General features: G+C 32.0%; 5 protein-coding genes across 5 annotated transcripts; 4 read left to right on the forward strand and 1 right to left on the reverse strand.

Annotated features, from left to right (window-relative positions):
• Window positions 1-295: 295 nt before the first annotated feature.
• Window positions 296-2,347, forward strand: DFA_11576 (uncharacterized protein; the record flags this gene model as incomplete). The annotated part of the gene is made up of 4 exons (XM_004350472.1): window positions 296-646; window positions 769-1,065; window positions 1,160-1,342; window positions 1,454-2,347. 4 exons carry the CDS (start codon window positions 296-298, stop codon window positions 2,345-2,347), a joined length of 1,725 nt encoding a protein of 574 aa, XP_004350523.1.
• Window positions 2,348-2,702: 355 nt separating this feature from the next.
• Window positions 2,703-6,064, forward strand: DFA_11577 (uncharacterized protein; the record flags this gene model as incomplete). The annotated part of the gene is made up of 5 exons (XM_004350473.1): window positions 2,703-2,876; window positions 2,953-4,207; window positions 4,279-4,479; window positions 5,030-5,079; window positions 5,939-6,064. 5 exons carry the CDS (start codon window positions 2,703-2,705, stop codon window positions 6,062-6,064), a joined length of 1,806 nt encoding a protein of 601 aa, XP_004350524.1.
• A 1,772-nt stretch (window positions 6,065-7,836) lies between these two features.
• DFA_11578 (Kelch repeat-containing protein) lies at window positions 7,837-9,320 on the forward strand (the record flags this gene model as incomplete). Its single annotated transcript, XM_004350474.1, has 4 exons — window positions 7,837-8,086; window positions 8,168-8,611; window positions 8,695-8,844; window positions 8,914-9,320. 4 exons carry the CDS (start codon window positions 7,837-7,839, stop codon window positions 9,318-9,320), a joined length of 1,251 nt encoding a protein of 416 aa, XP_004350525.1.
• A 254-nt stretch (window positions 9,321-9,574) lies between these two features.
• DFA_11579 (uncharacterized protein) lies at window positions 9,575-12,048 on the forward strand (the record flags this gene model as incomplete). Its single annotated transcript, XM_004350475.1, has 5 exons — window positions 9,575-9,601; window positions 10,267-10,675; window positions 10,748-11,334; window positions 11,428-11,622; window positions 11,719-12,048. 5 exons carry the CDS (start codon window positions 9,575-9,577, stop codon window positions 12,046-12,048), a joined length of 1,548 nt encoding a protein of 515 aa, XP_004350526.1.
• A 120-nt stretch (window positions 12,049-12,168) lies between these two features.
• DFA_11580 (uncharacterized protein) lies at window positions 12,169-12,753 on the reverse strand (the record flags this gene model as incomplete). Its single annotated transcript, XM_004350476.1, has 1 exon — window positions 12,169-12,753. The coding sequence occupies one exon, from the start codon at window positions 12,751-12,753 to the stop codon at window positions 12,169-12,171; it is 585 nt and encodes a 194-aa protein (XP_004350527.1).
• Between the last annotated feature and the right edge of the window lie 71 nt (window positions 12,754-12,824).

The raw sequence follows: 12,824 nt of genomic DNA on the forward strand, positions 1-12,824 counted from the left end.
ATTTGACGTCTTTTGGCATACCTCTTTCACCTCGTATGACATACCTTTCTAGGATCACTTTCCGTTCATCCCTCATTTTTGGTGACCACCAAACAGCAACAACAACTCCTCATTATTTATTTATTTCCTTTTCAAATTAATTATTCGACTGAACCAATTCCTGTTCCCCCATCCTTCTCTCTCACAATTCATTTGTTTATTTATTCTTTGATTCCCTATTATTAATATCTATCAATCAATTATCTTTATCGTTTTGTAATATATTATTTATTTATTTATTTAGACCAATAAAAAAATGGAACAACCACAAACTGAACAATCACAACAACCACAACAAGAGGTTCATCAAGAATCAGTAAAGCCATCAGAAGAGCCATCCCAATCCCAACAACCACAAGAAGTAGCACCAGATACTTCATCTTCATCCAATGGAAACGTTGCCAATGGAACTGCTGAAGTAGTTCCAGAAAGTGAAGAACCATCAAAGTCAGCATCTGATGCTGAAAAATCACCAAGAGAGTCATCTGATACTCCAGTCTCTCCAACTGAAGACAAATCAAACAAGAAAAAGGTAGACCAAAAAGGTGGTTTCTTCCAATTATTTAGAAAGAAAGAAGCTGATCCAATTTCAATTCAAAGAGAAAAGGTAAATATTAAAAAAAAACAAAAGAAATTTATTTTTAGCAAAAGAGACACACAGTATTGTTAACAATTCATTATTCTTTTTTGTTTCTTTTTAAAGATTGAAAATTAGTTAAAGATATCAAGGGTGAAACTGATTCACTCGTCAATCTTATCAAGGCATACCAACCAACACATCCAGATGTCAAGTCTGAAGGTTCCATCTTGCCATCTCAATTCGAGTCTATCTTTAAGGACTTGGCCGTCATCTATCAAATGTGTGGTGATCACCAAAAGACTTTAAAGCGTCACATCAAGGAAATCGTTGCCAAGTCTGCTGAAAGAGCTCAAATATTTAAGCTTTGGAATCATTTGATCAATGAAATCCAAGAGGTTCGTCCAATGATCATTGACTCTACTTTTATTGAAGTCTCTCTCAAGAGTGTATGTATAAACAACTAGTGTTTTAAATCAATCTTTATCAATAATAACTAACATATATTGTCTTTTTCTTCTACTTTGTTTTTTTTCCTTTTAGGTAATATCTGATCCATTTACTGGCCAAGAACAAGAAGAGTTTGAACAATTATTAAAGAATTGTCTCTACCAACACATTGATGTTCCAAATGTCATCGATATGATCATTGCATTCTCTGGATCAAAGTACAAAGCAGATCACAATATCGTTTCAAACTTTATTGAAGTCATTTCAAGTTTAAAGGTATGTATAAAATGAAAAAAAAAAGAAAATACTACAATCATATGGATTTATAGTGATTTATTAATTCTTTACTCTTTTTCTTTTTTTATTTCTATTTATTTCTATTTTTAGGACAAGAGTTCAACTGTAGCAATTAAAGCTGATATTGTCATTCAACAACTCGAAAAGAGTAGACATTTTGCAGAAGAATTGAGAGCCAACTCTGAAAAGTTTGATGTTGATCTCAATACCGACTACAAGAAACAAAGTGACATTCACAACACAAACTCATCGGAAAGAATGAACCTAATCACTGGTTTGGAACAAGAGGTTGCCAAAAACACCACCGAGATCCTCAACATTGACGGCAAGGTCACCACATTGCAACAACAACTCGACGAGTTGCTCAAGCAAAAGACCGCCATTGAATCGACCAATGCTCAAAGCAAAAAGAAGCTTGACGACTTGAAAAAGGATGAAAAGAAGGATCAAGTTTTGAAGCAAGAGTTGGACGAACTCAAAGTCAAGGCCGAGAACATGACCGTGCTCCACGAATCTATCACCAAGCTCAAGCAAGAACAAGACCACATTACCAAGTCTTATGTCTCGACTGTCCTCGACCAATTGAACCAAAGCCTCGAAAAGCATGCCGAGAATAGAAAAAAGATTGAATCCTCTCTTGAAAAGCAAGATGACCAACAAGAGGACAAGATCCAATTAAAGGACAATCTTGTCAAGAACAAGGAACATATTGAACAAATCTCAAAGGTTGTTGAAAAGATCAAAAACAAGCTCAAGGAAGAAGACTATGATGTTGAATTGGTAAAGTCAATGTTGGAGAAATCAAGATCCTTAACTCATTCACCAGTTCAACCACATGTTCCAGCAAGTCAAGTAGCTCCAGCTCAAGCTCCAGCCTCAGCTCCAGCTCCAGTCCAACCAGCCACTGCTGAACAAGAAACCACTTCTACTACATCTACCGCCTCAACAACTGATCAACCACATGTTGTTCCACAATCCAATTAATTATAATCATTTACTCATAAACATAATAATATTATTAATAACAAAAAAAATCACACCAATGTTTTATTTAAATATTTACACATTCACTTAATTTCTTAAAAATATAAAATATAATAATAGAAATCAATAAAATCATCAATTGTATATATATAAAAAAAAAAAATTAATCATTAATATATTATTTACCAGTGTTCTGTTGAAAATATCTAGATAATGGGATTTACGCAAGAAACGAAATTTCATACCTTGCAAAGCATGAATATCATGATCTTGTGAAATCAATTGTAAAAGACATTCAATAAGAACACTAGAGAGTGAGAGTTCTCATACAAATACAGATACAGATACACAAGTGATGATTACTACAAGATATCAACTATTACTTGTACTTGTATTTACTTTTGCACTTGTACATGTATCATACTCTCAAGAGTGTAGATTCTCAAAACTATACACACAACAAAGTTTATTAGATGATGCTCAAGATAGAGTAGACTTTTTAAACAATGTATTACATTGGGAAGGAAATGTATGTAGATATAATAATATATATTTATTGTTTAAATATAGTTGTCATTAATGAATCTACTCATCATCATTTGTAGTTTTGTAAAGATGGAGCTGGTTTAAATGCTTTAACTGGTTATACATATGATGGAAGAACGATAGATTATACGACTGGACAACTTACAAGTCCGTTACACAACTTTAGTGCACCGTCAAAAGAGAGTATTCACTTGGGTATGGCAGCATTGGCAGTGATGGGTATCAATTCATATGGTAACAATCCATTGGATTTCTTCCATGTTCAAGTGAATCAGAGTGAACAGGAAAAGACATTGTTCCCAGAATCGTTGCTCGGTGCCAATACTACCAACCTCTTTACCATCCTCTACAGAAAGATACAGACCTATGAAACATTCAATGCGCAGTACCCCGGTTACGGAGGGTTCTTCCCATGGGTGACTGTCAGTGACGCGGGTATCTGGCCCATCGAAGGGTATTGGAGCGAACGTGTACCAGGTCTCGACAATGGTGAGATGATTTGGGGTATGATGGGTCTGATCAGTGCACTCAATCATACCGCCGCAGGATCATCGTATCCAGCAGCCTACCAGCTACTCGCCACTAGATACCAGGCCTACATGAACCTGTTAAAGGCAAATGCCAAGGCTGTATTTTATAACGAGCCAGGGTACATCTCGGCCGTCGTACATATTGGCAACACATCGGCACAACCAACCACCGACAACTACAAGAATGACTGTGACTGTTATTTAGACGACCCATATGAAGGTGAGTTACTCACTGTGTTTATGGATCTGTACAGTCAATGGGACAGTATTTCAGAACGTGACCAACTTTGGATCAACAAGCGTAACCTTCTTCAAAACGCAACTTTCTCAACTCCAAGTGGAGATATTACAGTGCAACGTGGATGGTGGTTTAGCTCACACGAGCAATGGAAATACTTGATGCTGCCATACCTCGACGTTCCAATTAACCGAATGGTCTTTGAAAATGGAGAGAGGGCACGTACTTGGTTCTCGCATCTCAAACAATACCCAGGCATGTTTGCATCGGTCAACAACGTCACCAAGTTCCCATCACTCTATCCCAACTACATGTCGGCTGCCGGCATCCAAGAAATATCTTTTGAATCGATCGAATGCAACGATGTCGTCACTCCATACGGTTCATTCCCTTTGTTTTTAGTAGAAGATTTGGAACTCGTCGGTGGTATTGCCTGGTACTATAACATGATCAGCGGACCTGCCATGCAAAATCAATATGGTTCAACTGAGAGCATAAGTAATCAAGGTGATGAAATTGCTCCAATCTTAACTTGGGATTCTAAAAGTATGAAATATAAAAATATCAATTTAATCATTAATTCTTTTTTGTATTTACCCTAATATTCTATCTATTAGTTACCACAGTTCTTGCAATGATGGGAGGTTTAAGTAATTTAAATCGTCAAGTTATGAGTGCCGATGGTACATTGGTTAGATTCCTTCAGGTTATTCAACGTGAATGGTCACTTAAATTCCCTGAACCTCTCCAAGGTACTGACTTGCCATTCATGTATCCATCTACCCAAATTCCACATATCCTTAATGATTTTACAACTTGTAATTAAAAATTAAATAAATAATTAAATAATTAATTAAATAATTAATTAAATAATAAATAATTGTTAAATCAAATTATTACAATAATTTCTGTACTCATATGAATATTGAGATTATTAATAATATTATTTTACAATTCTACTTTCAAATTCAATGATTTTCAATTGTGTGAAAAAAGGATCACGATCTCCAATCTGTTCTGTTTGGAAAAAACTGTTTTTAGCCCAAAAAGGAAGTTGTTGTTGTGGAATTATTAAATTGAATCAACAAAAAGAACATTAATAATAACAACAATTATTATGATGATGCCCCCTTTACAAGAACATGCATTTTTGATGCTGGTGCTCAAGACCAGAACAGACAACAAATCAAACACCTGCAAACATTCATTCATTTATTAATTAATCATAAACAACTTAGAGATTATAATATAATATAATATAGATCAAACAGAGATTAAGATCATTATCACCTAGATATCAGTAATAACCCTCTCAATAAATCATCATCATATGCTAAAGAAATGGATTTAAATTTTAAATAGAAATAGCAAATCAATCAATCACAAATAATAATCGTAGTAAATCACACAACAACATTGTAAATAATTAATTAACCATCATCTGAATATATAACCGCCCTCCCCCTCCACCTACACTGTAAATACAACAATAACACAACAACAACAAAATCCTTATATAGACAATAATAATAATAATTAGAGATATTGAAAAAAGTTAAGGAAACAGTAGTAAATATCAAAACTTGTAAATTGTAATGTAAATTGAATACTTTTTGTAAATGTAAGTAAGCATTCATGATTCACATCACCCATTGATTCACAATTATTCCAAAATTAAAAAGTTAAGGAATTGGAATGTTGGCAACTGGAATGAAATGATTGTTGTGTGTGTCATTCCGATATCTTTTTGGTAGGTTGTGAGAATGAAAAGGAATGGAAACATAAATTACTTTATTGGTAGAGAGTGAGAGAGAGAATAAAATGAATGGATAGGATATTCCAACAACACACTACATTTTCGAATGGATGGATCGATTACCATCAAAAGTAAAAACGATATCCAATCCTCACACTCCCACACAACAACAATGCCACTGTCTACCACTACTACAATTCGCATTCACCCCCACCCACTCACACACTTGTTGTGTGTGTTTTGTTAGTAGCGGACGGGTTTTGATAGTGCCACAACAGCTTTACTCGGTTTGTTTTGTATGAACCACCATTGAATCTTCCAATACTGCCTACTCTTACTACTCACTGTAATGGTAGTTGTAAGAGGGACTGACAGATGGACGATTAATCCTGTGTTGCAATGGTAGAGTTGGAGTGAGTTGTGGATATCAAGAATATTCTTCATTGTTTGTTTGTGTTCCATTTCCATTTTCCTTCTTCTTCTTACAACTACAACAAGTAATAATAATAATAATTATTTAGATAATCGATTATCTATCTATCTCCTATTTCCTTTTTCCTTTTTTCCACTTCACTTCACTTGGTTCTTTTTCACCATTCATTCAAAGATTGATTCAATTCACAACAAGAGCCATTCATCCAATCTAGATTACTAAATTTAAATTTATTTTCTTATCAGAGAGACAAATCAATAATAATAATATTAATCTTAACCAATCAACAAATCCAAACTCCAAACAAAATGTAAGATCCAAAAACAAAACAACAAAAAACTATATTTTTTTTTTTTGTGATTGTATGTTTGTGTATCAGTATCAGCAACCAATCAATCATCCAATCAATAGAGAGAGCGAGAGAATGGACATGGACAAAACAACATATTCATAGAATACAAAAACAAACCATAGAAGATTCAGGCTACGGGAGTTAATTATTATTTCAGTAACATTCAACTGATTTGCAAACTGGAAGTAGATCCGTCTGAATTTGTTGGTTTGGAATAGTTGGCGTTGTGTTTTAATTTACACTTTTACCGACTTATTCTCCTCTCCTCTCCAATAACCCCCAACCAAAAGATTACTTACATTTTCAAAACACACCACACCCAAAAACAAAAACGCAAACCTACACATACAATCTCTTTTCTTTTTTTTTTTTTTTACTTGGTCGGGTGATCATCCCCCTCTTCCTCCTTCTCCACCCCCCTATGGGTGGGTTACTACAAAATATCATCATCAATCAATCACTCTTGATTCCATTCTATTCTTCATATCCAGGAATGAATGAACGAATGAATGACATGTGTGATCGATTGATATTTTATTATTATTTTATTGTATTTTTTATATATTTCGTTACGTGATTTCTCTTCCTACCTGATTGATGGTTAGATCATCATCATCACACAACTTGTTGTGTACACTATTCGTTTTTTCCTCAGTTGTTGTTGTGATTGTATTGGTATTGGTGTCACTGGGTAATTAATGTGTTATTGTTGGTTGCTACTAGCAGTCCTGGCTGTCATATGATAATTATCATTATTATTATTATATTCTTGAACAATTGTTTGTTGTTGTTGTTTATCTTGATGAGTTCAAAAAGAATAAAACAACAATAATAATTTATCATTAAAAAAAAAATAGTGTTCCAACAAACGCTAACAACTGTCAAGATAGATAGAATCATCAACACTTCAGTTGAATCAATCATCATAATAATATCATACCGATAAATTAAGCAATAGCAATCACCTGTAATAACAAATAAGTTAATACTATTGATGTTAATAATCAATCAATCAATCAACAATTAATTAATCATCAATAATTAAATATAATTATAATTATCTACGACCTCCATCAATCAAACTGTCTCCCACCCACCAATCACACCTCTCATTTTTTTTATTGTTTTTTAAATCCAAGTTTAATTTGGAAAATGATGTTCAACCATCAACAACTTTGGACATAAAGAATAGAAAGAAGAAAACATTGTACAATATTAACCAACTCCCATCTCCTCCCTTTTAATTCAATTCACTTTTTATTATATACAGATAAATTGCATTTCATAACAAATTGAAGAGCATATTTTTTTTTGTTTCTTTTTTTTTTTCTACTTTGTAACAACAACAATATCAAGATCCCATTTTTTTAATCAACAGATCATAGAATTTTAAATTGCACCCGACTCTTTTTTTAGATATATATATATTGATAAAATAACCTACAACCAGTGTAAAAACAGTTAAACTAATAATAATAATTTAATAACCAACAATAATAATAATAATAACCAAAATACTTCAAATATAATATATATTTATAGAATCACAACCAACCAAAATAATTAATAATTAATCAAAGAAGTAGTCGTAGTTTATAGGTTTTCCCAAATCTATTAATATTATCTTAGAAACAATGGGAATTCCACAACAAGAGGATAATAGCTTTACACCAAATGGTTGGAAATTGGTACCAACACATGCCACACCCAATCCATCAGGAACCAAACCAATGGAAATTGATCAACAAGTAACTTTTATAACTGGTGTATTTCCAATTGAACGTCATGGTCATACCACATGTCTATACAAAAATACTTTAATTCTTTTTGGTGGAACTCCCGATGGTTCATCTGGTCTAAATGATTTATATTTTTTAAATTTAGGTAAGTACAACAATAAATATAATATAAAAAAGAGTTGATTAAACTAAACTTTTTCTAATATTTTGTTTTATTATTATTTAGATAATTTTACATGGGTAGAAGTTAAAACTAAAGGAATTTCTCCAATTGGTAGATATAGACATTCAGCAATTATAATAGAGGATAAAATGTACGTCTTTGGTGGATATCGTTCAAAGTGCTTGAATGATCTTCACACCCTCGACCTAAAGACCCTTACTTGGAGCGAACCACCACAACAAGGCGACACTCCAACCGCCAGATCATCGCATGCAGTATGCAGTGTCGGAAAAAAGATGATTCTATTTGGAGGTAGTGGAGCAAGATATTCAAATGAATTATTCACCCTCAACACTGTCACTAATCGATGGACCAAGCATGAAGTAACTGGTACTCCTCCATCTGAGAGATGGTGTCACACTATTTGTAGTTTTGGTAAAAAGGTATATGCATTTGGTGGTTCAAATGATAAAAAAAAGGATAATAAGGTTTTTATTTTAGATACTGGTAAATATAAATATTATATAACAAACAAAACAAAACAAACTATTTAATATTGGTATTAATTTATTATTATTTTTTTATTTTAGAAACATTCGAATGGACACAACCACCAACTTCAGGTGTATCACCAAGTCCAAGACAATTACATACTGCCGTATCGATTGGAGAAAGTATGATTGTATTTGGAGGATGGGGTAGACACCAAGAATTAAATGATTTATATATATTAAATACTAGTATGTAGTCATGATAAAACCTTAATATTCGAACATTTAATTAATTAATTAATTTTTTTATTATATTAGGAACAATGAGATGGACATGCCCAAAAATAGAAACACTTATTCCATGTTGTCGACAACTTCACAGTGCATGGGTATATAATGGTAAAATGTATGTTTTGGGTGGATATTCCAAGAGCAAGAGAATGAACGATGTATTTTGTTTTAGTCCCGAACAAACAGTGTCTAGTCTCAGAGACCTATGTATTGAAAAGATTGTTGACAATATTTCAAACTATGTTGACTACTTTCCCTATCTCCCAGATGAACTCTTATTCTACATATTTACCAGATTGGCCCAATCAGGAAAACCCATTCCATTAAAACTCGATCGTCTCATTCAAAAGTCATACTTGGCAGAATACGCTACCATCAATTCACCCAATTTTACAAATACTACTTTCGAAGAAACTTTACAATATCATTCCTAATAATAATAATAGTACAAATATAAAAATATCAATAACTTAATGATCCCTCAAATACTACTCAACTGTTTTTTAATATTCAAATTATAAAAATAACCAAAGTAATAATAATAATTTTAGACACACAGAATGAATGAATAATAAATCATCATAAAAAAAAAAATATATTTATTTTAAACCAGAGAGAATCATTGTTTTCATTTCTTTATATCTGTTTTGAAAAGGGTTAAGGTTTTTAAAGACAAACAAACAAAACCATGGGAAATTTAAATTTCTCAAATCTGGTTAGAATTTGAATTGAAAGAAGAAAAAACCCTGGATTGTGTTTGTAGTATAGTTTGGAAAACAAAAAAACAAAATAAAATTAAAATAGTTTTTCGAAATTTACTTTCTTCCGGGGACAACCCTGAGTTTGAGAAACCTGGGGGAAGTAAAAAAAAATTTGAAAACAATTAATTTAAATTGAAGTATTTTTTCGTTCGATCACCCTTTGTCGACTGTACTGTTCACTAACTGTCTAGAAGGGTTTTTTAAATTTCCATTTTATTTTACATATCTCACATATCAATAATAATTATAATATTTTAATTGTACAATTATCTCTTTTTATCAAAAAAAAAAAGGTGTACCATTTTTAAAATTACTCGTTTTTTTTTTTAGAATTGCATACCCCCAATCTTTTACCAGTGATTTAATTTCCCACCACTCACTGAGAGACAATAATCATCGTTATTTCCCATACTTTTATTTCCCACTCCAATCATCACAATCAAACAAACACTTCGAGTTCACTCGAATACTCTTATTTTTTTAGTTCATCATTCTATTGTTATTATATACATTATCTGTCATCACAATCTATAAAGTTTAGTTGCACTAGATCAATCAGATTTGCAATCATTGTTAATTATCATTTAATTATTTGTTTTTGTTTTTTTTTTATCTAAAGATGAAATTCTATTTTTCATTGTTTATCTTTTTATTTGTTTATATATCAATAGACAACCACAATCACTTTATCTATTCTAAAAAGATAGAAGTTATTCACAAGAATGATAAAACAAATGAACAACTAGTAGATAAAGATGGAACTGGTTTGACTGCAACCTATCAACTATTAAAGATTCTCAATGACAAACCTCACGATGAATTGCAGTTGGCTTGTGAAGCGATGCAGAATTCATTGTTTTCACCATTAAAGTGTGTCAATCATACACTTCGTGCTGAAAGAGAATCATCTGGTCAACTAAGAGTTGGTCAAAGACTCCGTAAAACAATCAACACCAAGAGAAGTGGTCCTGTAGGTGTACTTGGTGGTGCTCTTAAACCTATTATTCTTGTTCCTGGTATTGCTGGTAGTATGTAATAACAACTAAAATATAAATATATCTATATAATTGATTGATTTACTTACTTTTATGTTTATTTAGGTGGACTTGAAGCAAAATTAAACAAAACAAAGGTACCAGCATTTTATTGTACAAAGAATCAAGATTGGTTTAGAATTTGGTTATCATTACCTGAATTGTTGGTTCAAAAGTGCTGGTTTGATAATTTGGCAGTAGACTTTGATGCAACGACTGGAAAGTTTTCAAATACACCAGGTGTTGAAATTAGAGAGATTGATTTCGGTGGTATTCTAGGTGTTGGCTATTTAGACTATAAATTCTCTTTTCCAATTGGTATCACCAATGTCTATGGTGAAATGGTTGAATTCTTTGAAGATTTGGGTTATGAAGTCGGTAAAAATATTAGAGGTGCTCCATTTGATTGGAGACTATCGATTCAAGAGCTAGAGAAAAGAGGTTGGTTTGATAAATTCAAATCGTTGGTTGAATCAACCTATGAAATGAACAAGCAACAAAAGGTTGTACTTGTAGCTCATTCTATGGGTGGTCTATTGTCATTATACTTTTTAGATAAAATAGCTACTGATCAATGGAAGGCTAAATACATTGATTCTTTTATTCCCATCGCTGTACCTTGGTCTGGTTCTCCAAAAGCTCTTAGAACTGTTGTAAGTAGATAAAAACATACATCATACCATCAATCATTTAATTAAATATATATACCCAAACTAATAATAATCATCCATTCTATTGTATTGTAGCTATCAGGTGATAACTTTGGTATTGGAGTGATAAATAAGGATTATTTAAAGAAATTTGCTCAAGAAAGTGGAGGAGTCATTCAATTGATTCCTGACCCTATTATCTGGTCAAAAGATAAAGTATTTATCACTGCAAAGAATACCAATTATACTTTAGGTCAAACTACCAATCTATTTAATGATCTTGGATTAAAGGTAAATATATAAAACAAAAAGAGTGGCTGATGAGCAAATACAAAAATATATATTATTTTAAATACTAATTTTAATCTATCTTCTCTTTTTCTATAGGATACAACATTAATTTATAATTCAATTTCATCAGTAACAAGTGAAATGAAACCAGGTGTAAATACTCATTGTATTTATGGATATGGTATCAAAACTGAAATATACTATGACTATAACGATGGATTCGATGAACAACCAAAGATTTATGAGACTGATCTTGGTGATGGAACTGTGCCATTGGAAAGTCTTCAATTTTGTAACCAATGGAAGAATGATCCTGAACATGTTGGAATCATTCAAGTCAAAGAGTTTGATCTCTTACAACATCGAGATATTATTGCCGATTCTGAAGTATTTGAATATATCTTTCAATATATTATTAATCGTTAATCACCATTAATATTCAAACAATACTTCCAAATGTACATACACTACTACTTTTTTTAACGATCATCAATAAATATATTTGATTTGACCAACCATGACAATTGGTTATACATACTATTATTATTATTTTACAAGTTTATTTACAAGGTACATTGTTAGTACACCAAATGAAAATGCAATTGGAATACTTGGATTTGATATTTGGATTGGAGATGACCTACTCCATGATTCTATACAATTCCAAAAAGAAGAAGAAGAAGAATGATGTGTTGTTGATTGTAGTGCAGTAGGATCATTACTCTTGAATGCTGATTTTGCAGCAGTCAAATGAAGTGGTAATACAGATAGTGTAAATCCAGTTCTAATCACTCGGTTGAATAGGAATCGAGGATAAGGATCATTTGAGAATACTTGTATGTAGGCATACTCATTATCACCCATAAAGAACATAAGATGATCTTGAGGTAGTATAGGTACAAATTCAACTTTCTTATTAATCTTGTTTTGTTGTTGTTGACTATGCTGACTATGATGACTATGTTGCTGATCAGATGTTATCCTTCCATCAATACCAATTGAATTTGCAAACTCTTGTGATGATACATAAACTAGTATTGTACAATCAAGTGTATTCTTTATACCCACCTCTCTTGATGACTTGTATTTAACTGGTATTATCTCTTCATCATTACAATCTTTATGATTCATATTACTATTACTATATTACTATTGTTGTTTACTACTACTATAAATCTTCTACATTAATGAATGAATGAATA

Source organism: Cavenderia fasciculata (assembly GCF_000203815.1).
Source record: "Cavenderia fasciculata unplaced genomic scaffold Scf_EUAJFUG02HR96I-5, whole genome shotgun sequence".
NCBI classification, from domain to species: domain Eukaryota; phylum Evosea; class Eumycetozoa; order Acytosteliales; family Cavenderiaceae; genus Cavenderia; species Cavenderia fasciculata.